This window comes from Saimiri boliviensis, chromosome 19 (genome assembly GCF_048565385.1).
Source record: "Saimiri boliviensis isolate mSaiBol1 chromosome 19, mSaiBol1.pri, whole genome shotgun sequence".
NCBI classification, from domain to species: domain Eukaryota; kingdom Metazoa; phylum Chordata; class Mammalia; order Primates; family Cebidae; genus Saimiri; species Saimiri boliviensis.
In genome coordinates this window covers 23,927,526-23,955,525 of record NC_133467.1, presented here as the reverse complement: position 1 = coordinate 23,955,525, position 28,000 = coordinate 23,927,526, and the positions used below count along the sequence as shown (strand labels likewise).

At 35.6% G+C, this 28,000-nt stretch overlaps 1 protein-coding gene across 5 annotated transcripts in view; it reads right to left on the bottom strand.

Moving 5' to 3' along the window:
• NME7 (NME/NM23 family member 7) overlaps nt 1-28,000 on the bottom strand; it is a 148,847-nt gene that overhangs the window by 94,887 nt on the left and 25,960 nt on the right. For 3 of the 5 annotated variants that reach the window (XM_074390219.1, XM_003928104.4, XM_074390218.1), the window contains exons 2-6: nt 17,660-17,736; nt 16,396-16,562; nt 13,359-13,469; nt 6,852-6,902; nt 1,739-1,946 (exon numbers count right to left, since the gene is read on the bottom strand). In XM_074390219.1, coding sequence (XP_074246320.1) covers nt 1,739-1,946; nt 6,852-6,902; nt 13,359-13,469; nt 16,396-16,562; nt 17,660-17,662 — 540 coding nt within the window. In that variant the 5' untranslated portion in view covers nt 17,663-17,736. Of the gene's footprint in view, nt 1-1,738; nt 1,947-6,851; nt 6,903-13,358; nt 13,470-16,395; nt 16,563-17,659; nt 17,768-28,000 lie in introns of all 5 variants that reach the window. The other 2 variants (XM_003928103.4, XM_074390217.1) reach the window with 1 other exon arrangement.

The following is a 28,000-nucleotide window of genomic DNA, read 5'->3' as shown; positions in this document are numbered from 1 at the left end:
AACATACATGTGCATGTGTCTTTATAACAGAATGATTTATAATCCTTTCGGTATATATCCAGTAATGGGATTGCTGGGTCAAATGGTATTTCTATCTCTGGATCCTTCAGGAATAGCCACACTGTCTTCCACAATGGTTGAACAAATTTACACTCCCACTAATGTGTAAAAGCGTTCCTATTTCTCCACATCCTCTCCAGCATCTGTTGTCTCCTGATTTTTTTCTTTTTTTCTTTTCTTTTTTTTTTTTTCTGAGACAGAGTCTCACTCTGTCACCCAGGCTGGAGTGCAGTGGTGTGATCTCGGCTCACTGCAACCTCCGCCTTCTAGGTTCAAGCAATTTTCCTGCCTTATCCAGCCACCTCAGCCTCCCAAAGTGATGGGATTACAGGCCTGAGCCATTGTGTCTGGCCTCTAGAGTCATTCTTAATACAACAGCCAGAATGATTCTTTTAAATGGCAAGTGAAACGTATCAGTCCTTTGCTCAAAACCCTAAAATGGCTCTATATTTTTTCAAAGAAAAATCTAAAAGTACAACGACGGCCTATAAAACCATATAATCTTTCCCCTAATTACCTCTGTAACCTCATCCCCCTCTTCCTCCCTCTCTTGTTCCTATCCAACCACACTGTCCTCTTTGCTGTTATTTTACTATTTCATACAGATACACACTCTTCAAAAAATAGCAAGATAGTTAATGTGGCTGGAACACAGTGATTAAGATAGAGATTGATCAAAGATACAGTTAGAGATATATAGGGGCCAGACCAGGTAGGGCACTGGAGGCTATAATAAAGACTTTAGATTTTATTCTAGAAGAGACAGAAATTCACTGAAGGGTTTTCAGCAGGTGAATGTTAATCTGATTTGTCTTTAAAATATCATTAGGCATAATTGATTTTACTTGGGCAAGGTAAAATTTTCATAATACCTAGATCCCTGTAGGTATCTGAATTTTCATAAATTGAGTGAAAGGAAAGAGGAAAAAAGAATTTGGAGGCTACTGTAGCAGTCCCGGCAAGATATAATAGTGATTTAGATCGCAATGGTCAGATTCAAGGTTTATTTTGAAAGTAGAGCTGAAGAGACTTGCTGAAAAAATTGTAAGAAAAAGAAATAAGTCAACTATTACAAAATTGTCTAATATTGTTTCATTGCAAACATGACCAGATTAAAAATTATCTTAAGTGAGACACTTCTCACAGTGCTAAAAATAAACTTATACTTCATTAATTCAACCTCAGCATAAATCCAATATGATGCTTTATTTACATGGATTTAAAAATGAGTAGTTGTAGAGAAACTTTCATAAATACAAGCTATGTATAGGAAAATAATAGGATATCAAGCTTGAAAGTACAGTGTTAGGTCTGAATCAAAAAGTAGTATCTCAGAATGTGTCTTCTTTTTAACATCTACTAGCCATAAACTGGTATTCTTACATGAATTTGATAATTCAAACATTTAGGAGCCTCAGTAATTTAAGTCTTTGGAACAGGAGACAGGATGAGAAGTGTTTTAATTGGATAAAAGTTACGTTGATTATGATCAGGTTACCAGTTGACAAAGGAGATATACTGAAACACTGTTTAATACTAGGCAAAATGTCAAAGGTTTTCTCTACTACTAGATCAGTTGCATAAATCCACCCTAAGTCACCAGTGACAGAAATGCCTTACTTTGATAAAATATGTATCAGAACTAGAAGACAATTAAAATATTTTTAAAACACCTTACTCTGGCAGCAGAAGCAAAAGAATCAGGGCCATGTGCTGCATTTCTTATGCCATCTGTTCCAAAGAGGGCTCTAATGCTTCCAGAAGCATCTGTGCGTGCCACCCCAGAGTTTGCAGGTCCCAGTAGTCTTTTCCATTCACATATAGCATCATCTCTTAAAATTTCCATGGCAATAATAGGACCAGTTGTAATAAACTGGATCAGTTCACTATAAAACAGATAGAAGATTTGTTGACTTCTTTCTTCAGTCAACCTAGGTATCTGTCTCAATAACAAGAATATATTTAAATTGCATTTTTTCAACATAGAAAAGAATATTATACTCTCAGAACCATTCAGCATAGTTAATTTCATATGGGCAGGAAAAACTTTTCATAAATTGAGTGTCTTCCAGTGGCTTAATTCACTTCAAATCACTAGTAATGTCAAACTACTGTTAGCAGAAAAATCACTGTTCTGTTGAATTAAGACTATTTCATTGACTTAAAATGCATATTGTTGACCTGTGCCTTTCCCAGTGCTCTAACAGGTACAGTGGATTTTCCTTTTTATTTTCATGTGTTTACCACTGCCATCAAGTACGATTTCACAATATGTAAATTGATGAGAGGGATGGATGCCTTGTAACTTAATAGTAAGAATTTCTTTCTTTTTGTGTAAAACTATTAGAATTCAAAGACTGACAAAGAACTCTCTCAATCAATAAACACTGAGTTGGTTTGGTGATTTAAAAAATCTCAGCACTTTGGGAGGCTGGGGTGGGCAGATTACAAGGTCAGGAGTTAGATGCCAGCCTAGTCAATATGGTGAAACCTGGTCTCTTCTAAAAATACAAAAGAAAAAAAAAATTAGCCAGGTGTGGTGGCAGGTGCCTGTAGTCCCAGATACTCCAGAGGCTGAGGCAAGATAATTGCTTGAACCAGGGAGGCAGAGGTTGCAGTGAGCCGAGATTGCGCCACTGCACTCCAGCCTGGGCAAAAGAGTGAGAGTATTAGCATAAAAAACTACTCTGGGTTATTCCTATATTAAATTATTAAAGCGTACACATAGGTTCTTGATTAAAAATCCAGCACTGTGTCACAGTCCCCCAAGATATAAAAAACAATACCTCATTCTATTTTCCACTACTATATGTGTACTAGATACAATGACAAGTTTAACTATGAAATAAGTGACATCGTCTTTCTAACTGTGTTAAGCAGGGACAAAGCACTTTTTAGAGGAAGCCCATGTTTTCTCTCATCCAAAGTATAGAGAAGAGACCCTCCTGGAGAAGGGAACATGGTATGACAGGCTCATCTGTGCTCACTAACTTACGACTATTTTTTACATACTTCCTTCCACCCTGTACCATGTTATATAAGTCAACTCTCCTCAGTACTTCCTTTTTAAATTGCTCCCATTCATTTTGAAGAATATTTCTAAGAAATAGCATGCACAAAGAAGTATTCATATCTTCTACCCTAAGAGGTCTATAATACCTCCTCATACATTTTCTGCCAGACCTTTGCTGCCAAAACAAACAAACAAAACCCCAAGACCAACCATTAGATTTAAAAAAAAACCCAAATCAAGGGAGCAAACTATATCTATTCATTCAAGAAGTATTTATTGATTACCTACGACATATCAGTATCTGTGCCATAAAACAAGATCCCTCCTTCAAGACACTTATAATTTAATGCCCTATTAATACAGAATTCTCAAAACACACAACAGAATAAGCCTATAAAAACTGCATGCAATAACGCAGGAAATGATGTGCCTGATCATAGATACTGCCTCATGAAACTCTTTCTAATTACTTCACCTAGCCTTTTGTTACATCGTTTTCATTAACAGGCAAATAGTTAATTCATTGCTTTAAGAAAATTTACTGCATGCAAATCACATACAAATCATTAAATTAGGAGTTGTAATTCAATGCTATAAACATATACAAAGTTTACACTAAAAGATAATTTCCACCAATTTTCTAGAAAATTGTATATAGCTATCCTAACAAGACTTGGGAATATTTTATAATGCTTGATTTGAAATAATCTAAAGCATAATAATTTTTTTATATAAAACTTTTTTTAAAACCCACTACTCAGTGCAGGATACCAAATAACATGTCTACTGTGGCCATTTGGTTTGGCTAATATACCATTCTTTCTTATTAGAAACGTAAATACTCTGTTATCAGTAATAGTAATACTAGTATGCAAAATATTCACTTCAATTTTATTACTTCACAACCATTTAGAATATACAGATTCAGTGTAACATATATTATTTCTTATAGATCAAGGAACAAAATATATATCAAACTAGCTAAAATAGAAATGTTACATGAACATTGCTTTATGTATACAAGACTACCAAAATAGTTTAAAAGTACAACAGGTTACAGTAACCAAAACAGCATGGTTCTGGCACAAAAACAGACACACAGATCACTGGAACATAATAGAGAACCCAGAAATAAAGCCACACATCTACAACCATCTGAACTTTGACAAAGTCAACAAAAATAATCAATGGGGAAAGGATTCTCTATTAAATAAATGGCACTGGGATCGCTGTCTGGCCATAGGCAGAAGAATGAAACTGGCTCCCTAACTTTAACCACATACAAAACTTCAAGATGGATTAAAGACTTATAAGTAAGACCTCAAACTATAAGAATCTTAGAAGAAAACCTAGGAAACACCATTCTGGACATTGGCCTTGGGAAAGAATTTATGACTAAGTCCTCAAAAGGAATGGCAACAAAAACAAAAATTGACAAGTGGGACCTAATTAAAGAGCTTCTGCACAGTGAAAGCTTCTGCACTATCAACAGAGTAAAAGGACAACCTAAAGAATGGGAGAAAATACTCCCAAACTATGCATTCAACAAAGGACTAATATACAGAAACTATAACTAACTTAAACAATCAAACAAGCACAAAACAAATAACCCCACAAAAAATTGAGCAAAAGACATAAATAGACACTTCTTAAAAGAATATACAGCTGGACATGGTGGCTCACATCTGTAATTGCAGCACTTTGGGAGCCAGAGGCAGGCGGATCACAAGGTCAGGAGTTCGAGACCAGCCTAACCAACATGGTGAAACCCTGTCTCTACTAAAAATACAAAAATTAACTGGGTGTGGTGGCATGCACCTATAATCTCAGCTATGCAGGGGGCTGAGGCAAGAGAATCGCTTGAACCTGCCAGGCAGAGGTTGCAGTGAGCTGAGATCACACCACTGCATTCCAGCCCAGGTGACAGAGAGAGACTCTGCCTCCAAAAACAACAACAACAACAACGACAAACCACCAACAGCCAATAAACATGTGAAAAAGTGCTCAATATCACTAATCATCAGAAAAATGCAAATCAAAACCATAATGAGATACCATCTCACACCAGTCACAATGGCTATTATAAAAAGTTGAAAAATAGCATGCTGGCAAGGCTGTGGAGAAAAGGGAGTGCTTATATACTCTTGGTGGGAATGCTAATTGCTCCAGCCATGTGGAAAGTAGTGTAGATATTTCTCAAAGAATTTAAAACAGAGTTCCCATTTGACCTAGAAATTCCTTACTGCATGAATACCCAGAGGAAAAGAAATTCTACCAAAAAGACATGTGCACTCACACACTCATTGCTGTACTATTCACAATAGCAAATACATGGAATCAACTCAAGTGCCCATCAATGGCATATGGGATAAAGAAAATGTGGTACATATATACAAAGAATTCTACACAGCCATAATAAAAAATAAAATCACGTCCTTGGCAACAATATAAACAGAGTTGGAGGCCATAATCCTAAGCAAATTAATGCAGAAACAGAAAACCAAATACTGTATGTTCTCACCTACAAGTAGGAGCCAAACATTAAACACACATGGACACAAATATGGGGATAATAGACACTGTGGACCACTAGAGGGGAGATGGAGGTGGTTTGAATAATTGGGTACTATACTCAACTACCTGGAGGATAGGATCCATACTCAGCATCACACAATATTCCCATGTAACAAATCTGTATATGTACCTCCTGTATCTATAATAAAAGTCAAATTTATTTTTTAAAAAGTTCGAAAAAGCAACAGATGCTGGCAAGGCTGTAGAGAAAGGGAACACATTCACTGTTGATGGGAATGCAAATTAGTACCTCAACCACTGCAGAAAACAGTTTGGAGGTTTTTCAAAGGACATAAAACAGAACTACCATTTGACCCTGAAATCCCAATTACTGATATATATCCAAAAGAAAACAAATCTTTCTGCCAAAAAGATACATGCACTTGCCTGTTCACTGCAGCACTACACACAACAGCAAAGACATGGAATCAACCTAGGAACCCATCCGTGGTGAACTGGATAAAGAAAATGTGGTACATATACACCTTGGAATACCATGCTGCCATTAAAAAAGAATGAAATCATGGCCTCTGCACATGAATGGAGATGGAGGCCATTATCTTAAGCAAATTAATGCAGAACAGAAAACCAAATACCATATGTTCTTACTTATAAGTGGGAACTAAATAATGGGTACACATGGACAATAATATCTACTGATGGCAACCACAGATACTGGGAACTACTAGAGTAGGAGGGAGGGAAAGGAGCAAGGGTTGAAAAACTATCGAGTATTATGCTCAGTACCTGGGTAATAGGATCATTTGAACCCAAAACCTCAGCATCACACAATATAACAAACCAGCACATGTACCCCCTGAACCTGAAGTAAAAGTTGACATGAAAAATAAAAATTAAATAAATTAAAACTCCACAAACACAAAGGCACAACAAAAATATTCAACATCAAATATAATTACCACTCCATTTTTCATCAACCAAAAATTTTAAAAGTTGTCCTTCTTGTAATGTAAACAAATCCTCCTATTTGCAACTGTTTAAAGATTTTTAATGATAAAATATAGGAATTATTAATAAAATAACAGAGAATATGATTCTTTGAAAAGATTTCCATGCAGTTGCAAGATGTTGCTATGGTCATTCTGACATATTATTCTCATGTAATAAATTTTTTAAATGTAACTCCTTAGTTTTCTAAGATATCCCCCTTTATATACCACTAATCCCCAAATTAAGGACCTACTTGTAAAAGGGCCTTGATTGATGATCTATGTGAAAATCCAATGCTTCTTTCCTATAAAATAATCAAAATAAGAACAGTTACGAATTATAAAAGAAAATCCTTATTATTTTAGTTTATATTAATAAAGATAAAATCCTCTAGATTTATACTTAGTTGTATTTGAATAATTTTTTACCAAAATATTCTGTCAAAGTCTCTCTTTTTAAATATTTTGAAAGTATGAATAACATCTATGTAAATTAAAATGAATGTAAAAAGCAATATTTACTTTTCTACTTATGTTACATATCATTTATCATCTTTTTTTTTTTTTTTTTTTTTAGATGCAGTCACCCAGGCTGGAGTGCAGTGGCATTGATCTCGGCACTCACTACAACCTCCGCCTCCTGGGTTCAAGAAGTTCTCTTGCCTCAGCCTCCCCACTAGCTGGAATTACAGGCATATGCCACCACGCCCAGCTAATCCTTGTACTTTTAGTAGATAATGGGGTTTCACCATGTTAGCCAGGCTGGTCTCTAACTCCTGATCTCAGGTGATCCACCCGCCTTGGCCTCTCAAAGTGCTGGGATTACAGGTGTGAGCCACCACGCCTGGCCTCATCTACCTTCTTTTCACAGCATCCTGAACATTCTAGAAATGAAGGTTAATATTTGACCAACAAAAACATTTGTTCTTTAAAGTCTAAACAAGTTGCATCAAAAAATGCAAAGCCATCTTCTAATTGAAAATTTGTCACTTTCTCCCACATTAAGAGTTTAGGCTAGCATTTTAATTTAATGTTTATAGCTTTATTTCTTAGCTAGGTAATTCCAAAGGAAAGACTATTCAGTTCTGTTTTTAAAAGCTGCCTGAGAAATTATGTATATTAATTTGTTTTTATTTTATTGGTTACTAATGCTTTAACTGATATCACTAAAAAAGGGGGAGAATATGGAAACATTTAGATCTCAGAGTTTATTAACAGTAACAGGGATTCACTTTTTACATTTATATTACTGCTAAAGAATATCTACAGAGGCAATAAAAGAATAATGCACTTTAAGCTGATTAGCTAAAAGTCTAAAAACCTTTTTATTAAGGCAAACCAGGTGTCTCTCTTAAAAGTGTGTAGTTTTCTTAAAGGCTTTGAACTGAGTTCACAGTATGTGACAAATATACATAAATATCAACTACTTTTAAAACTGGAAAGTGTTCCCTAGCAAACAATCAATCTTTCAGTCTTGAGACTTAATTTGGTATGCAATGCTTTTAAGATTTTATCAGCATATTACAAAATGAATTTCTATAACAAGTTGTATCAGACGTACTCTCATTCTAACCAAATGTACTTAAACATTCCTTTGGCTGTGAAGAGATTATGAAATATGTAATGACAATATAGAGAATTAAATTCCTCCCAAGACATGAGGAGAAGAAAAAAATCAATTTTTTCTAGAGTCAATTATAGCCATGATTAAAGTATTATATTTATTCCTTACAACGGTATATTGAAATAGGTGTGATCACCTTCATTTTACATATGAAAAGAATAAAGTCCAGCATAGTTATATAATTTGTCCAGGTCACAAAGCTAGTAAGCACAAGACAAGAAGATTTGAACCCAAATCTCTCAGATTGCAAATCTCTCACTGCTTATGCTTTCTACTACTAAATGCAGAACAACATTCTAGAGGGTAAAGAGAAAATTCACAAAAAAAGAGATATGTGTATACTGCATTACAGTGTAAAACAGGGTAAAACTGAATGACTGAAAAACTCACATAGAGAGCAAATTGGAAGAGTTAGCAGAAGAATACCAAAATAATCAATTCTAAACTTTTCAAATACAAAAAAAACTGAACCACAAGAAAGGAAAAAACAACCATAATTTTTAATATCATTGAAAAGAAAAATCTCACTCCATTACTAAAAATGTTTTTGTTTTCATCCAACATGTCCCTGATTCCATAGTTATGTCCATTCCAAATCTAAAATTGAAAGCAGGATGAGAGTTCATAAGTTTTTCCCCATCATTCTTATCTAATTCTTTGCTTAAAAGATTTAGAAGGAGATAGGTATTAATAAGTGAATCACTATCTAGAGAAGTTTTTTGTTACTGTTTCTTCATAAAAACAAAACAAACCATTATTTCACAAAGATCTATCCATTAACTCTTTCAAAAAAATATTTGCTTAATGCCTACCCTGACTGAGGAACCGCTCCAAGGACTAGAAATACAAACTTATACAGAACTCAGCAGCTGACTTCTGGATATAGTCATCATGGAGAAACCAACATTTGAACAAACAATTTTAGAAAAGATTCATACATTGTGAGAAATTCCTCCATGTGAGTTTCTCGCACACTTCTAACTTGTCTTATTGGGAATGCGAAGAATACAAGGACCTGACTGTTCTTTATCATTGTCATTTCTCAAGGTCTCAAGCAACCTTGAGAGATAAGGCAAATTCTCTATTTAGTAAAAAGAGCACACTTGTTTATTGCTTGCTAATGGATAGCCCAGGTTGGTAACCCAGGTTGACTCCTCCTCAGTTGTGATGCAACACAACCCTCTATGTACACACTATACAATTGGGCCTAAGTCATTGTATTCCTACAGGATATGGAGGCAAGGTAAACCACTATACACTCAATGCTCATGCTGCTTGCTCTACCATAATAAAGTCCTTTGTCTCTGACCCAGAAGTCTCGTGTCATCTGCTAACATCCATGGAAGAGTTATAGGCTAACTTCCTAGCTTATAATTGAATGAAACCCCAAACTCAACATACTAATAAAAATATATGAAGTGGTATGAATGAATAGATAAGCAGTTAAGTTTTCTCAGGAATTAATTTCCATGAGATATTTGAGTTGGTTCTGAATGAATAGGAAGGGACTAGACAGAAGACAAGGCAGAGCATTCAAAACAGTTCAAAATTATGTACAAGAGAACTGAGATGTGATAAAGCTCAGCATATTCAGGGAACTGAAGCCTAAGTATCCTCTTAGAGCCATCACGGTAGGTGAGTCCAGATGACTTTAGAGTCTTTTATACTCCATCAAAGAGCTTGCCTGCTTGTCCACTTTTTCCTGCAGATGAGAAACCAGTGATGGATTTAAGGAAGGGAATGGTAACATGTTCAAATTTTCATTGGGTAAGGTTCATTCTAATGGCAATAAGAAAATGGCATGGAACAATCCTGAGGTAGAAAATGACTCATCAAGGAATAGAAGGTAGTAAGTCTAGAAGTAGATAATCAGTCAATAGCTTATTTTGATACTCTGAGAGCCCAACTATGAGCCTATAAAATGCCTAAACTAAGGGGCTGAAATAGGAATTATAAGGAGAGAATGGCTCCCAGAGATATGCAGAAAACAGAAGAAAAAGACTTACGTATCAGGCAGGTATGAGGAATGGGGGAGCAGCAAGATGAATCTAGGATCACTTTGAGATTGGCAGTTGTAGAGGGAAGTCAAGGCTGAGATGTATTTGGAATTCACCTATAAGTAAGTGGTAGGTGATGACTGGACGTGGATGGCACTACTCAGGTAAAGTTATAAAGAAAAGAACATACACAAGCTGGATGCAGAGGCTCATGCCTGTAATTCTAGCACTTTGGGAGTACAAGGCAAGAGACTCACTTGAGGCCAATTTGAGACTAGCCTGGGCAACATAACAAGACCATGATTCCAAAACAAAACAAAACAAAAAAGGCACACATTCTGGAGGAATACCCAATTGAAATCATGGTGACAGTCACTGAGATTGGGAAGAAAATGGGTCTATAGAGCTAGAGCCCTGGATGATCATTCACAGAGATGTTGAGGTAGTCACCCCAACTGTCAAGAGACAGGGGAGTAGAAAGAGACCATAAACAAAGTGCCCAAGTCTTTAACAAAAGTGAAGTTTGTGAACTGTAGAATAGAAAGAGGCTCAGTGGATGGTAATACAGCTAAATATTATGAATTTCCAAGGATGAGGAAGAGTAGAGATTTTTAGGAGAGAGCGAAAACACTGACGTTGTATAATGATCCTGTGACACAAGAAACATTTATGAGTGAGCAGCCTTCAGGGATAAAACGAAAGGAAATTCCCTAGAGAAGGATCAGATTTCAACTAAAGTAAAAATGTTGGGGCAAAGATACACTCTGTTAAGACACTGTAGACACAGGGATATTTCTTCACAGTGAAACTTGATTTCCAGAGGGGCCAAGGAAAATGGTTTGGTAAGAGATTTGTGGTCAGAAGACTATGAGAAAAGGAAGTGCATAACAAAAAATGAACAGGTGTGTGGACAAGTAATTAGAAGGGCTTGCATCTGTGGTACTCCAAAGAATAAAGTGTTTCATAAGTTAGCATGAATGGAATTAACAAGACTTACGGTTTCAAAGAAACTAGCAAATGTACATCCTACAGTACTCTTGAAGTGTTCACTGGTTTTAGCATCTTTCTTCATGTACTACAGGGCCATTATGAAAAACAAGTAGCATCTTTACCACAGGAAGTTGGACACCAAGTTATCAAACACTGGAAGTATAGAGACACTAAACTCATGTAATCCTCACAACAACTTTATGAGATAGATACTATTATAACTCCTATTTTGCAAATGAAGAAATAAGCACAGTGGTAAATTGTTCAGTCACACACCTAGTAAGTGCCACAGTTACAAGCAATCTGGTCTAGATACTGTGCTCTGGAATGTAAGCCACCTGTCTCTCTAGAAAATATGCAAACTAGGAGATCACATAAGGGAAAAACTCTAATTAAACATGTCATTGTCAGGGTAAAATGGATGGTGTTTTGTTAGTTTCTCAGAATCAGATGTATTGAAGCTGACTTGAATGTCTACTGCTCCCCATTGTCCGTGCTTTTGGAAAAACAAAAATGCAACCGGCCAGAAATGAATAAATCAAGAAATGAATGATTTCTTGAATCATAAAGAAGACACCTGACCAAAAACAAACAAAAACTAGTGGAGAAACATAAGAACACTATTGGAGCCAGATCTGCCTAACTCATGTCCCTAGAGACACTCTGGGCTACTGTGTTACACTCAGCCAACCAGAGTGTGATCCCAGGAAACAAAGTCCTCTGCCCTATACTCATCTCCCTTCTTCATCTTCCAGAATGATTCAGTCTTTGCTTTGTCTACTTGGTAGGAAATTTTTTAAAACAAGTGTCCAATATCACGGAAAAATCATTAGGGTTTTTTCCCAAAGCATCTATTAAAAAAACTGAAGAGAAGGTTTTCCCTGTCTTCTAGTCTTCATTTGTACATTGTCAATATTCTCCTTGCCATTCTCACAGTAGAAATTTTAGCATGGGGTTAGTTACTTACTTCATGATAGAAAGGGCTAAATTGAATGTGTAAGTCTCATTTTCACTAAATAACTTAGAAAATATCTGGTCAAATAGATCGGATTGCTTTTTAGATAGGTATATTTAAAAAATAAATAAATAGGCATATTTACCTATTATTTGTAATAAGAAGAGCTAAATGTAAACATTTCCAAATACATCATCTTTGGAAATCTCAACATCATCTTGTCAAATAGAAATAATCAGACATTCATTTCCTCTATTAATTTTATACAGTGTGTTATCCTTCTATATTAAAAAGAGATTATAATTATTAGGCATTGGTGTTATAAAAGCAGATGAGGTTTTCAAAGACAATAAATAGTTAAATGAGGCATGCATAATTTGACAACTCCTAATTACTTAGGCTTCAATGGTTATTTATGCATCTGATTACTTGTCTTAGTCTTCTTTTCTTTCTTCTTCTTTTTGTTGCCTGGCGTAATGCCTGCATGACAGCTGAATTTCTACGCTGTCCTAATTCTGCTTATCTTTAAGAAACAGCACTTCTGCGATAAAAAGTTCCCTTTACAACCAGACCAATTGAGACTAGTTAGAACCAAGATAGGCAACCAAATCACATCAGAAAGACCTCAGGCTGCATGATAATTTGATTTTCATGCTATAAGACACTCCCACCAGCACTATGGCTGTTGCAAATTGCCATGACAATGACCAGAAAAGGTCACAAAAAGACAAAAAGGAAGGCAGCACTCTGATTCACCAATTGTGAAACTAGTAGAAGTTCACTACCAATTTCCAGAAAAGACATCATATTGCTCCTCTTGCTTTTAGTGACCTTTATTAGAGAAATCTTTTATTTTAATCCCCTCACCCCTCACTAGTTGAGAAGTTGATTTGTGAGCCATGCTTCTGTTTCTCAATTCCATGGGCACTGAATGCAGCCTGCACTGCTTGATATTCACTTTCGATTTTGTGTATGGGTTTCGTAACACTGAATAGGGAAAGATCCCATCTTCTGGAAAGCCAGCTTTGCCAGTAACATTTTAGATGAACTCCTATCAGTTCTCGTTTTGATAAGGTTCATATTCTATTCTCTGTCATTCAGTAGGAGGTTTTTTATTTTAAACAATGACATGAAAGACAGAAAATGATTTTTTAAAAAGGAATCAAACATTACATAACTGAAAACGATAAGTTACCTTGAAAGCATCATCATTTTGAGTTTTGTTATAGTAAATCCAGCTTTGTTTATTATTTCAATTATTTCTCCAGCCTTGGATATTGCATCTGGTTTAATTAGGGCTAGTGTTCTATAAGACAACAAAGAACAGGTTTACAAATAAAAATAGTTCAGCAGTGGTAGTTACCTCAACAGTTATCCCAGATCATCAAAATTTGAAGTTAATTATATAGAGAAGTATATTAAAGACATCTCTTAAAAACTTATACAAAGCTTAATATTTTTCCCATGAACATCAGAATTAGATACCAAACTCGGGAGAGGGGGAAGCTTAGGGGAAAAAAAGCATTGTTATTTTTAATATGCCCAAAAGAGAAAACACAGGCATTTAGAATTTCCATTTCTTAGAATACATTTTATACAAAGGACTAATCTCCAAAAAGTTGCATTTAATATATTATGGGCCTGGTTTTCAGTCTCTTAGACTTCAATATCTGTATGTTACACAGTCAGTTCAACATTGATTTGGAAATAATTATAAATTCTTCTATTGACTATTCATAACATGGGTGATTGCGTGAAGAACCAAATGCCTTCTTATACAACAATGTATATGAACAGATAGCAACATGTTAACTTTTAAAATCATGGTCTTCTCCAAGAGATCAGAACAATGCATTCTCCCACTCTCAAGATTCAGAAGTATGAGAAATTTGAAGATGAAGATCACCTGAATGTCCTCATTTTACTGATCAGGAAAGTAGGCCTACCAAGGTAACATGCCAAAGGTCACACAGCTGGTCAGCAGCATTTTAATACTGTTAAAAGGGGGCATCATCACCGAATCCTCAAGAATAATATTTGCAAATGCAGCATAAAAACCATATTAGCTGGAGTAATTCATCTTCTGTGATAAAGAATTGCTGTCACTTTCTCCTCTGCATTTGCAACATTCTGATAACAACAGCATTAATTCGAGGATTCCATAAAAGGAGAATAGTTGGTCTTTTCATCGTTGGATTTTTTTTTCACCAATAAGACAAACTTAGCTCAGGATAACACTGATCCTAGGACAATATACAAAGTAACAGTAATTGGTATTGAGGGAATGGTTTCCCCAAGGTGACAGCAAGTTTAAATAAATATTTAAAGTAGTCTTCCAGCATAAACAAGATGGCAAAACCCCATCTCTACCAAAATACCAAAAAATTAGCCAGGCATAGTGGTGCAGGGCTGTAGATCCACCTACCCAGGAGACTGACCTGGGAGGATCACTTGAGCCTGGGAAGTCAAGGCTACAGAGAGCTATGATCATGCCACTTCACTTCAGCAGACCCTGCCTCAAAAATAATAATAATAAAATAAAGTAGTCTTGAACTGAGGTGTATGTAAAGTGTGAATTGTAATGACTGGCATATAGTATGTGCTCCATAAACGAATCCTACATATATTTATTAGTTTTAAATAAAGGAATTATGGTTGGCATTTCCTTAATCCCATAGACTTTTAAATAAGATCTCATAACATTAAAAGATCCCTATTTAATATCGGAAATTTTTGTCCTATTTCAAAGGGAGTCTTTGGTCTTCCTTTTTTATCAGGCATTCACCACCCTTCTGATCCATTACCATTTGTGTACTAACAGCCACACTGAGAATCCAATCACCTCAAGAATTATAAAGCGCTTGTATAGAAAGACTATGGAAGTCACAGAAAGAGATACCATATTACTATGAGAGTGACTCACATGTTATGCAATCAGCTAATCATTTGAGTAGTAGATTTCAAAAAATAGTTTGATTGATTTGTTTTCCCTATTGAATTAAATCATTTTTGGAGCCTTTTATACATTCAGTCTTAACTTCTAATAATCCCTATTTTAATTACAATACCAATCACTCTGCAGGAAAAGAAAAATCTCCCCAAACCATATAAAATATAAGCTACAGCAATCAGAGCCAAGAAAGATGACAAAGGAATTAAAATTTCACTTCAAATATAATTAATTCTAGTCTCAGAAACTTGAAACTCATAAATGTAGAGTCTGAAAATTAAAATGCCATTGTGTTAATACTGAAAATCAATATTCAGAAGAAAAACATTATCAAAAGTCCTAGTTTTCTGTAAGTCTAACTTTCAATTGCATCTCCAAATTGTTCCCTCTTCTATTTTTTTCTTAGCCCCTTTTACAGATGACTGTATCTCTTCTAAATCAAAACAGAAAATGAATGATGAATGCAGCTTTGACAAACAATAGAGAGAAGAATAGAGATACAGGTGGAGGCACCATGCTACAGTTTCTCTTTCACAGAAAGAGCCACATGCAGTGGGAGGAAGAGAAGGAGGCAGGGATGCCAGCCATTGGGAAACTCTTCCTTCGACATACCATACCTCCAGACATTTTGATGACATCAATGTATTCACTCATTTATTTAAGAAACTTTTGTGGGTCACACTCTGCGAATAATTTACTGTTTGGGGTATCGCTATAACAGTTTTTAGGGATACAGTTACAAACAAGACAGATCAGTCTCCCTGTATCACAATTTCTTTATATGGTTTCTTTCCTTTTTCCTTTTTACAACACTCATATTGTCATTTTTCAGTTGATCAACATTTATTAGATATATATGTCTGTTAACAAAGCTCAAGAACAGACAGCATTAGTTACAAACAATCTAGACAAAACCTTCCTGGTCAACTAAATCAAAGATCATAATTTGAAAGCAGGGAGAAAATGGAAAAAGGAAAGAATAAATAATAGATTTTTAATTGTGATTTATTAATCCATTCAGCTAATACAGAAAAGGTGCTTGCATTATGGAAGGAGATGTGCTAAGTGCCACAGGAGACATAAATATGAATTAAGTCAGATGATACATAAACAACTATGATATTATCAATTTTTTTCAATTAAAAAAAAAGAAAAAGAATGAAGACAACCATTTTCCAGGTCCTATCTGTCCTGATATGGTTAAACACTCTCAGTCTTAATTCTGCTTGACTTTGGGCCTAAAGTCAGAGAATGGAAAAAGAACATACAGTTATTTTCTTACTTTTCTTTCCTACTTCCCAGCTGGCGAGCTGTATATTGATCTCCATAGTCAATTAATACCAATTGTCGAGAAAAGACATTCACTTTGTTGCCTATAAATAAATCTTCCAAGTGTAGGTTATCATATTTGGTCCGCTTTAAAAAGGTGCGATGATTCTTTACATCATGCTAGAACCAGAAACAATATAATGAACAAAAAAAAATTATTAATAAGGAAAGTTAATCTTATCATAAGGTAGAAATAATCCTTAATCCGGTCTTTTCAAATGTAGTTATATTCTGTGTTTTTGTTATAAATATAAATAATATTTTTAAATAACTCCCATATTTCCAAATCCAATCTGGTAATAACATAAAAGCTTATTAAAAATTTAATACTTTTAAAAACCTGAACAGAAATATTTGTTTATTACCAAATCATTTCAGTAAAGCAGTCCTTACAAAATGCTAAAGAAAGAGTCATACACCCAAATTTCTGCTTTCTTGTGTACACAAAATCCCAGTACCAAAAAATCCACTTGTTAAAAGTGTTCCCAACGAAGGGACACAAAGAAATAAACAAAACCCTTAGCCTGATCCTCTTTAATTTGACTTTTTGTAGTAATAACACCTTTCAATAATGAGGACTTATTTATGACCATGATAATCCTTATTTATAATCATTTATTGATTATTCCTTATCCAAAACATGAATAATCTCACTTCAGTCTTTTTTTTTTTTTTTTGAAACAGAATTTCATTCTGTCATCCAGGCTGGGGTGCAGCAGTGCGATCTCAGCTCACTGCAACCTCCACCTCCTGAGTCCAAGCAATTCTCTTGCCTCAGCTTCCCAAGTAGCTGGGATTACAGGCACATGCCACCACGCACAGCTGATTTTTTGTATTTTTAGTAGAGATGGGGTTTCACCATGTTGGCCAAGCTGGTCTCGAACTTCTGACCTCAAGTAATCCACCCACCTCGGCCTCCCAAAGCGCTGGAATTACAGGCGTGAGCCACCGCGCCCGGCCCCCACTTCAGTCTTTTGAGGAAAAAAAAATCCTGTTCTTGACATTAAAAATAAAGGCACAAGTTAGCTCCTTATATTGGAATTACAATGAATATTTTTAAAAAGAATTTCCACATATACATGCATACACACACACACACACACACATACATATAAATGTATTTTTAAAAAGCCATTATATAAAAGGAAATGCTATTCCTCTACCTATCCCACATTCACCCCCTTTGCCAACACTCCAACAAAGAAAGGCTAATTTACCATTTCAACAGATCCATCCCCTGGGTAAAATAAAAGCTCATAACGTCGAAGAAGTGAAGCATTCGGATCATACCACTCTGCAATGAAAACGAATCTTTCACTATGATTCTGCAAAGAAAGAAGAATTTTAACACTTACATATAAAGAACAAGCACTCTTCTATAAGTCACACAAAATGACAGCAAGAATTCCCAACTTGCAAGAAACAAACTTACTTCGAACTATTATATTGATTTTTTTCTGCTTTTCAATAAAATATCAGTTATCAACACATACTCAGAAACATTCCCTTTTAATTTCTCACTAAATATTCTTAGACATCTCAAAGATGACTATGGATTGCTTATTACTGTACAGCCATCTAATCATCCTGAATTAACATTTTCTAAGAAGATGAGCTCCTGATTTTACTATTGTTAACAGTCCTTCTGAAAGCAAGTTTACATACAATTAATAAACTAATATAAGAATAAATTTCTGAGGATAGTTCTCAATTACGACTTTCCTAAATTTTAGAATCTAGTAATATAAGAATATCGTCATTAAAATTACAGCAAACATCTTTTTTCTCCTTAGTAATTTCATATGATAGTGTCTTTTTATAGAAATAATGTGTTAGTCTAGGACCTCTGAGAAACAAATGTAAAGACAAGATTGAACATGCCAGAATTTCATTAAGGAAAATTCCTGTAATAGAAAATGAGGAGGGAGTCAAAAAGACTAGAAAAGTCAACAGAAACAATGCAAATTTGACACAGTCGTGGAGAGAGGCAAGGAATGTTAGGTGGGAGCATCCTGGATTGCTATACCCTAGAAAGAAGGCTTAGTAAGCCTATCAAGAAGTGCTAGGGCCAAGTGACTCCCAAGGATAGGGAAGGGCCACCTTTAGTATCCCTGCTCCTCTCAATCACTGGCTGGGAGTAGCCTTTGGAAAGCAAGAGCTCAACACAAAAGCAGCAATGGATTTCAGAGAACAGCAGCTGGAACCCTCGGTCATTTAAGTTGCCGACAGTTGGAGGCACTAAGAATGTAAAGTACATTCTCAGGACTACCACGGAAAGCAGAATGAAAAAAATAAGTCAAAGATGGGTTCTTTTTCCTTGACTATTAAGCAGGATTTCCCATTATATATGTTAGTAAAAATACCCCCACCCCAAAGGTCCTTCATTATAATAAGCAAATAAAAGCACAGGGAAGAAGGGAATCTAGGAGTTTCCTTGCTAATTCTGGATTTGCCATCTGATGCTCTAGTTAGGGTAAATTTGGGGGTTCTTCTTTATGTTAATAATTGACTTACAAATGGTAGAAGTTGCATGTCTAATTATGTTTATGATATATCCACAAACTATACTGCAGATGAGTAGTTTTTAACACTTTTATTTTTCCCACAATTGTCCAAAGACACATTTAAACCATGCTGATAATGCAAGAGAAAATATATGTAAAATAAGAGACATACTATGACATACTATTTGTAAAAGCCTTTGATCATATATATTTTTCATATTGATTATAACAGCACAGCTTTTTTGAGTGTAGGTTTCACTGTGCATTCTAGTATTGTATTCATCTATAAACAAAAATTTAAATATTAGATTATCAGACTTTTTACTATTCATACTAAAATATTTATTTAAATACATAATTAAAATATTGCCTTCAGCCTTTGACAAAATTCAACAGCCCTTTATGCGAAAAACTCTCAATAAACTAGGTATCAATGGAATGTATCTCAAAATAATAAAATGTATTTATGACAAACTCATGGCCAATGTCTACTGAATGGGCAAAAACTGGAAGCATTCCCTTTGAAATCTGGCACTAGGCAAGGAAGCCCTCTCTCACCACTCCAATTCAATATAGTATTGGAGGTTCTAGTGAGAGCAATCAGGCAAGAAAAAGAAATAAAGTATATTCAATTAGGAAAGGAGGAAGTCAAATTGTCTCTACTTGCAGAGGACATGATTGTATAATTAGAAGACCCCATTGTCTCAGCCCAAAATCTCCTTAAATTGATAAGCAACTTCAGCAAAGTCTCAGGATACAAAATCAATGTGCAGAAATCACAAGCATTCCTATACATCAATAACAGCCTAACAGAGAGCCAAATCAAGAGTGAACTCCCATTCACAATTGCTACAAAGAGAATAAAATACCTAGGAATACAACTAACAAAGGACGTGAAGGACCTCTTCAAGGAGAACTACAAACCACTGCTCAAGAAAATAAGAGAGGATGGGCCAGGCACGGTGGCTCACACCTATAATCCCAGGACTTTGGGAGGCCGAGGTGGGTGGATCACGAGGGCAAGAGATCGAGACCATCCTGGTCAACATGGTGAAACCCCGTCTCTACTAAAAACACAAAAAATTACCTGGGCATGGTGGCACGTGCCTGTAATCCCAGCTACTCAGGAGGCTGAGGCAGGAGAATTGCCTGAACCCAGGAGGCGGAGGTTGCGGTGAGCCGAGATCACGCTATTGCACTCCAGCCTGGGTAACAAGAGCGAAACTCCATCTCAAAAATAAAAATAAAAAATAAAAAATAAGAGAGGACACAAACAGATGGAAAAATATTTCATGCTCATGATTAGGAAAGATCAATATCATGAAAATGGCCATACTGCCCAAAGTAATTTATAAATTCAATGCTATCCTCATCAAGCTACCAATTATCCTTTTCACAGAACTGGAAAAAACCAACTTAAACTTCATATGGAACCAAAAGACAGCCTGCATAGCCAAGTCAATCCCTAAGCAAAAAGAACAAAGCTGAAGGCATCATGCTACCTGACTTCAAACTATACTACAAGGCTACAGTAATCAAAACAGCATGGTACTGGTACCAAAACAGAGATACAGACCAATGGAACAGAACAGAGGCCTCGAAGGCAACTCCACACATCTACAATCATCTGATCTTTGACAAACAGGGCAAAAACAAGCAATGGGGAAAGGATTCCCTGTTTAATAAACGGTATTGGGAAAACTGGCTAGCCATGTGCAGAAAGCTGAAACCGGACCCCTTCCTGACACCTTACACTGAAATTAACTACAGATGGATAAAGACTTAAACATAAGACCTAACACCATAAAACCCTAGAAGAAAACCTAGGCAAAACCATTCAGGACATAGGCATAGGCAAGGAGTTCATGACTAAAACACCAGAAACATTGGCAGCAAAAGCCAAAATGGACAAATTAAACTCCAAAGCTTCTGTACAGCAAAAGAAACAATCATTAGAGTGAACCGGCCACCAACAGATTGGGAAAAATTTTTGCAATATACCCATCTGACAAAGGGCTAATATCCAGAATCTACAAAGAACTAAAACAGATTTACAAGAAAAAAAAAAAATCCATTCCAAAGGGTTGAGGATGGATTTTTCATCCATCCTCAAGGAAGGAGAGGAACAGACATTTTTCAAAAGGAGACATATATGAGGCCAACAAACATGAAAAAACGCTCATCATCACTGGTCATTAGAGAAATGCAAATCAAAACCACATCAAGATACCATTTTACACCAGATAGAATAGCGATCATTAAAAATCTGGAGACAACAGATGCTGGAGAGGATGTGGAGAAATAGGAACACTTTTACATGGTTGGTGGGAGTGTACATTAGTTCAACCATTGTGGAAGACAGTGTGGCAATTCCTCAAGGACCTAGAAATAGAAATTCCATTTGACCCAGCAATCCCATTACTGGATATATACCCAAAGTATTATAAATGGTTCTACTATAAAGACACATGTACACATATGTTCACTGCGGTACTGTTTATAATAGAAAAGACCTGGAACCAACCAAATGCCCATCAGTGATAGACTGGACAGGGAAAATGTGGCACATATACACCATGGAATACTATGCAGCCATCAAAAACGATGAGTTTGTATCTTTTGTAGGGACATGGATAAATCTGGAAACCATCATTCTCAGCAAACTGACACAAGAACAGAAAACCAAACACCGCATGTTCTCACTCATAGGCAGGTGAACAATGAGAACACATGGACACAGGGAGAAAAGCATTACACACTGGGGTCTTTGACGGTGGTGTTGGGGAGGGACAGCAGAGAGGCAAGGTTGGGAAGGGATAACACAGGGAGAAATGCCAGATATAGGTGATGAAGGGATGGAGGCAGCAAACCACCTTGCCATGTATAAACCTATGCAACAATTCTGCATGGTCTGCACATGTACCTCAGAACCTAAAGTACAAGAAAAATATGTATATATTGCCTTCACTAAAATAAATATAAAATAGAAGAAATGACACATCTAACTAAAGCAAATGAAAAATCAATAAAACCTGGTACTTCCATTTATCCATCTAGCCCTATCCACCAAACCTGCCAATCACACTCTTTAATTCTAAATTGGGCAGCAGAATTTTGCACTATACTCTACCCAGAAAACAGTTTTAATAGAAAGAAAATAAACTGAGGAACTATTGCTTCTGGCTATGACAAAGTAGCTTATAGCAAACCAATTCTACTTCTAAGAACAACTAGAAAAGTAGGATATCAAAGATTTAGAGAGCTTTTAGGGTAGCTGAGATATGAGGATCCAAGATCCAGAAAGACAGGAAGCCTACTGAAATGAAACCAACATTCACTGTGTTGTTATAACTCCTAACACATGTGCTGAGTCTGAAGTCAAGTAGGCAAGTGATTGAGTAGCCTAAGAAGCTGGCAGAGGGAGCCCACCAAGGGGCAGAGAAACAGGTACAAAAGTGAGCTCAAACCTGCGCTTGTTCGGTAGAGCTTTTGGAAACTCACTCCCAAGCCACTGCTGTTTCCTCTGTGAGAAAAAGCTTATTACTCCAAGTACAAATTATATTCAAACTTGATTTAAACTTAACTTTCTGCTTTACCTTTACAGTAAAAACTGTGTTTGCATCCTAGTGTTAAAAGATATATCTAGAGATATAACAGTGGTACATCCAGACTTAGATAAAACATCACAGTCAGGTTGGTGTTTCAACTACCTGCCTGACACACATGCATGCACACACACACACACACACACACACACACTCTCTCTCACACACACCATCCAGACGAAAGCCACCTTTGAAATTTAAAGAAAATTTATTTTCAGCTTTGTTGAGTCAAACCTAGGAAAAAAGAGGAACTTGGTTCCCTTTCCTTCCTAAAATGATGTTTAAGCTGGATATAATTTTGTTTAAACTCTTCACTTTATGGATAAAGAAACTGAGCTCCAGAGAATATAAATGACTAGCACAAGGTCACAGACCTAGTAAAGAACTGAGCCAAAACTGGAAACTACACTACCTGTGAATCCGATATTTCCAAATCAACAGCCTTCCAGGGCCAACTCAAGGGAGAAACAAACACTTTAGTAGCACAGATACACCTCAAGCTGTTTGTCACAGATACTCTGATGAAAAGTATCTAAAGAACACTAAAGAAGCCTTAGTGTCTTAAAGTCTTAAGGTCTCTGTCTATACAGAGACAGAGAACTTTCCTACAGCATCAGTCTTACTCAATGGTAAGTAATGTCAACATTTTACATTATAACATGCATATATATGTTATTGAGTGGAATGTAATACATAAGTTTTATAACATAAAATGGGTGATTTTCTGGAAATTTTGGCCAATATTGAAATTCCAAGTGAAATTATATTTGAAGGGTAACCAAGTGTTTGGAGAACTGAATCACACCATCACCTCTCTCTGCTACTGTTTAAAGGAAGGCCCATATAAAACTAACAATCTTTTCCATATAGATGTACTTTAAAAAGCCAGTCTCTCAGTTCAAGAATGAGTTTTACTAAGCTTATGTAACCAAGCATAATTGCACCTTGGCCTCACATATTTCAATGATACTAACCAGAAAGCCATTCCATTCCTGATGATACTATGATAATCAATCAACAAATACCAACTGAGGCTAGTACTACTAGCATTGCTGAGTGCAATGAGCACATCAATCTGGTAAGTCTGCTGCTGCTGTTGCTATTGCTGCTATCATTTGCTGGCAGCCTACAGCAAGTAACATGGTGCTGAAATGTGTTGCTTAAAGACAGGAGCCAGGAAACTATCAAGAGATTTTGCAGGGGGGGATTGGGGAGGAATATCTGAGACAGCCCAAAAGCATGGGCTCTATACGTAGTCAGACAGACCTGGGCAAGATAGTTAATCTCTCTAAGCCTCATTTTCCCCTTCTGTAAAATGGAAATAGTACTTTCCTCATAAGGTGGTTATGGGGATTAAATGACTTTGTTTACATAAAGCACTTAGGATTTCTTTTGCCTATGTCTCCCAAAGCAATGATGATGGTTTATAGGTCCACCTGTGACTCTAGAGCTGCACTGCACACACTCATCTCCCTCATTGATCTTTTTCTGACACACAAGAAGAACCTCTTCAGATTTGTGATGATGCAGCCTTGGCTGCAAGTAATCCTAGGTAAGTAGTTTTTTAAAGGTCTTTGCAGAAAAAATCAGTACGAAGGAAAAAGGAATTTGTGATGGACAGAAAATGACTAAACTTATATTTACAAATGAAAATAAAAACTATTGAACATGTAATACTAAGTAATTTTGTAAACGATATATCATATTAATCACTCAGAGCCAAAGTACAATTCCTACCTTTTGGGGAGTTCAAACAGTTATGGATCTGTTTTTGTCAATAAAAATTTTAGTAACGATTTTCTTGTTAAATTTTATAACTCTGTTACACATTAATCATTAGTTTTATAATTTAAACTTCTGAAAGGAAAAGTACAACTGAAAAAATAATACATTAATCAACAAAATTATTGTTGAAAATTGTAGATGTAAGAAATTAAATGTTGTGCTTTGACTTGTCACGGACACCAAAGGTGTTATGAAAAATAATAAAAAGTATTCACATTCACATAGTTAGCATAATATTAAAAGTCATATTAGACACTATATTTAATAGCAATCTATATGTCCAAAACAGCAGGTATCATACATTGCCATTTAGCAATTCTAAGATATAAAATTAATTATGTGGCTAAGTTTCCAGTACCAAGTAGGAATCCAAGGATCTACATGAATATTTATAAAGTAACAGTAAAATTTCCTGCCTTCAATTCCACAAAGAAAAGCAGAAGTGTTTTATATTTTATTTAAAAGGAATAAATATGTACAGATGAGAAAGCATCTTGGTTCAAGGCTTCTCTGGTATCAGAAATAAAGCACAGAGTTTTTTTTTCAAATAAACTATCTAAATCTCCATTCCATGGCTCTCAAATGAAGTAAAATGTCTATCTAAGGAATCTAGTCACATCTAATTTTTAAATTCTTGATAGTAATAAGCCTGGGGAAAGATAGAAAAATTGTAAAGCATACTCATTACCTAAGCTTGCCAATTATAATTTCATAAGAAACAAAATAAAATATTAATATGGAAGGAAAGGTACTCCTCCCAATTTACAAGCACTTGGGGTAAAGGATGAGTTTGGGTGTATATATGTACTTGTGTACATAGAAAGCAAAGATGAATATTTCTGAATACAGGTACAGTGTAAAATTACCTTTACTGCTTTTCACTAATAAATTGAAAGATTTCTAAAGAGAAGTTTTGATAATACCATTGCATTTTTGCTCCAATGCAAAGGAGACCCTTAACAAGTGAAAGTCTCTTACCCTCTTCCAGGGATCTTGTATCCTGGTAAGACCACAAGAGGATATAGAAAAGTTAAGATAAGTTACCAACTCAACACATACTGGTGTTGACCTATAAGGATCAAGCACAATGCTTAAAGAAAAAGAAAAAAGAAAAGCAAGGAATAGCAGGTAGTGTCTTTACTGTTTTGTATTTTTAGGGTACCAACTATCATTAGCTTTCATGAATCAGTGGGATCCACTGTTTATATCTGGTTGCTAATGCTTAAAACTTTTAGCGTTCTGTAAATTGTTACTATTTTAACTAACTTTTACAAATCTTATTTACTTCTCACGGTAGTTAGAACCAAGTACTGAACTAAGCAGGTAGGGAGGGAAAGGGAACTAAACTAATAGTGTGTCAAGTATATTTAATACATATTTCAGTTAATCCTCACAAGAAACCTGTAATGGAGTGACTCCTACTATTTTCACCATTGGGAAAACAGAGGTGCAGAAGCATTAACTGTCCAGATATTACAAAGATAAACAGCTGGTCAGAACTAGACTTGAGATTCAAACAAAGCTTTGTCTGATGTCAAAAATCAACACTCATTTTAGACACCAAAAGCATTGAATCAAGAAAAAAGATCAGAATCAAGAGTTCTGGATCAGTCAAAAGAACAACAGAGATGGGAGATAGTGAGAAAGGTAACCTATCTATAAGGTACAACTTAGCAGAAAAGCAGATAGAGATAAGAAATCAGAGGAAGTCACTACTAACAATGGAAAATCAGTTTGGTCTCAATTCTACAAAGAATGTACAGAGGGTACGAATTGAAAATGTTTCAAAAGTTGAATTAAGACAGTTGAAGGAGCTTAGGTTAGACCTAACTGAGAAGTAATTGAGTAGTTATTAAAATTACTTCCAAAAATCACAGAGAGTGTGTACAATTTAGGAAGATCTACTTATTAGTTTATCATTCCTTTTGCGACATGTTTAAAAGTCCCCTAGAACAGTGGCTTCAAATGTTTGATTATTACAGTAATAAGTTCACACCATGATTCAATGCACACATGCATGTAAATATATTACTGAAGAATTTCTCACAGTAATATGTATCCTTACTATGTGCTGTGCACTAAGATATTTTCTATTCTGGTCTATTCTACCCTTTTATTAACACTGATAGAGACCCTCCAACCCATTTCATAACCTACAAACAAGGTCAAGAGCCTTTGAAGAACACTGCATTACCACCCATTCTCCCACTCCAAACTATGAAACTACTACAAGAAAATATTGGGGAAAATCTCTAGGACATTGGTCTGGGCAAAAACTTCTTGAGCACTACCCCACAAACATAGGCAACCAAAGCAAAAAGGAACAAATGGGATCACATCAAGTTAAAAACCTTCTGCATAGCAAAAAACGACGACGACAACAACAAAAAACAATCAACAAAGAGACAACCCATAGAATGGGAGAAAATATCTGCAAACTACCCATCTGACAGGGAATTAATAACAAGAATACATAAGGAGCTCAAACAAGTCTACAGGAAAAAAATCTAATAATCTGACTAAAAAACGGGCAAAAGATCTGAATAGACATTTCTTAAAAGAAGACATACAAATGAAAAATAGGGATATGAAAAGGTGTTAAACATCACTGATCATCAGAGAAATACAATCAAAACTACAATGAGTTATAATCTTATTCTAGTTAAAATGGCTCTTATTCAAAAGACAGGCAATAACAAAGGCTGGTGAGAATGTGGAGAAAAAGCGAATCCTTGTACACTGTTTTTGGGAATGTAAATTAGCATAACCACTATGGAGAACAGTTGGAGGTTTCTCAAAAAACTAAAAATTGGGCTACCATACGATCCAGCAATCCCACTGCAGGGTACACAATGAAGTACTATTCAGCCATAAAAAAGAATGAGATCCAGTGATTTGCAACAACAGGGATGAAACTGGAGATCATTAGATTAAGTGAAATAAGCTAGGCACAGAAAGACAAACCTCATGTGTTCTTATTTGTGGAATCTAAAATATCAAAACAACTGAACTCATGGGCATAGAGTGTAGAAAGATGGGTTACCAGAAGCTGGGAAGTATAGTGGGAGGCTGTAGGGGTGGTGGGAATGGATAACAAGTACAAAAAAATTTTTTTAAATAGAAAGAATGACTAAGACCTAATATTTGATAGCACAGCAGAGTAAATATAGCCAATAATAACTGAATTGTACATTTTAAAATAAAGAATGCAACTGCATTGTTTGTAACAAAAGGCTAAATGTATCAAAAGGATAAATGCTTCAGGGGACAGAGAATCTATTCCCCATGATGTGCTTATTTCACATTGCATGCCTGTATCAAACTATCTCATGAACCCCATAAATATATATACCTACTATGTACCCATAAGAATTTAATTTTTTTTTAAAAGAAATTCGCCAAGATCACACAGCATATAAAACAGAGGTGAACCCAGACACCTTGACTCCAGATCTCCTGCTCTTGGCCACTCTCCTTAATTGTGGCAAGAAGGGACACTGGACTAAGCAGCCTATATATAAGCTGCACTGTTTGCTCGATTTCCAGAACCAACAACTATATTCTTTCAATTTCACCCCCTATTAAGACAAATCAGGTTTTAAAAACCAACAAAACCACAACAATAAAAATCAGGCCATACTTGTCAGATTTATAATTCTAACAA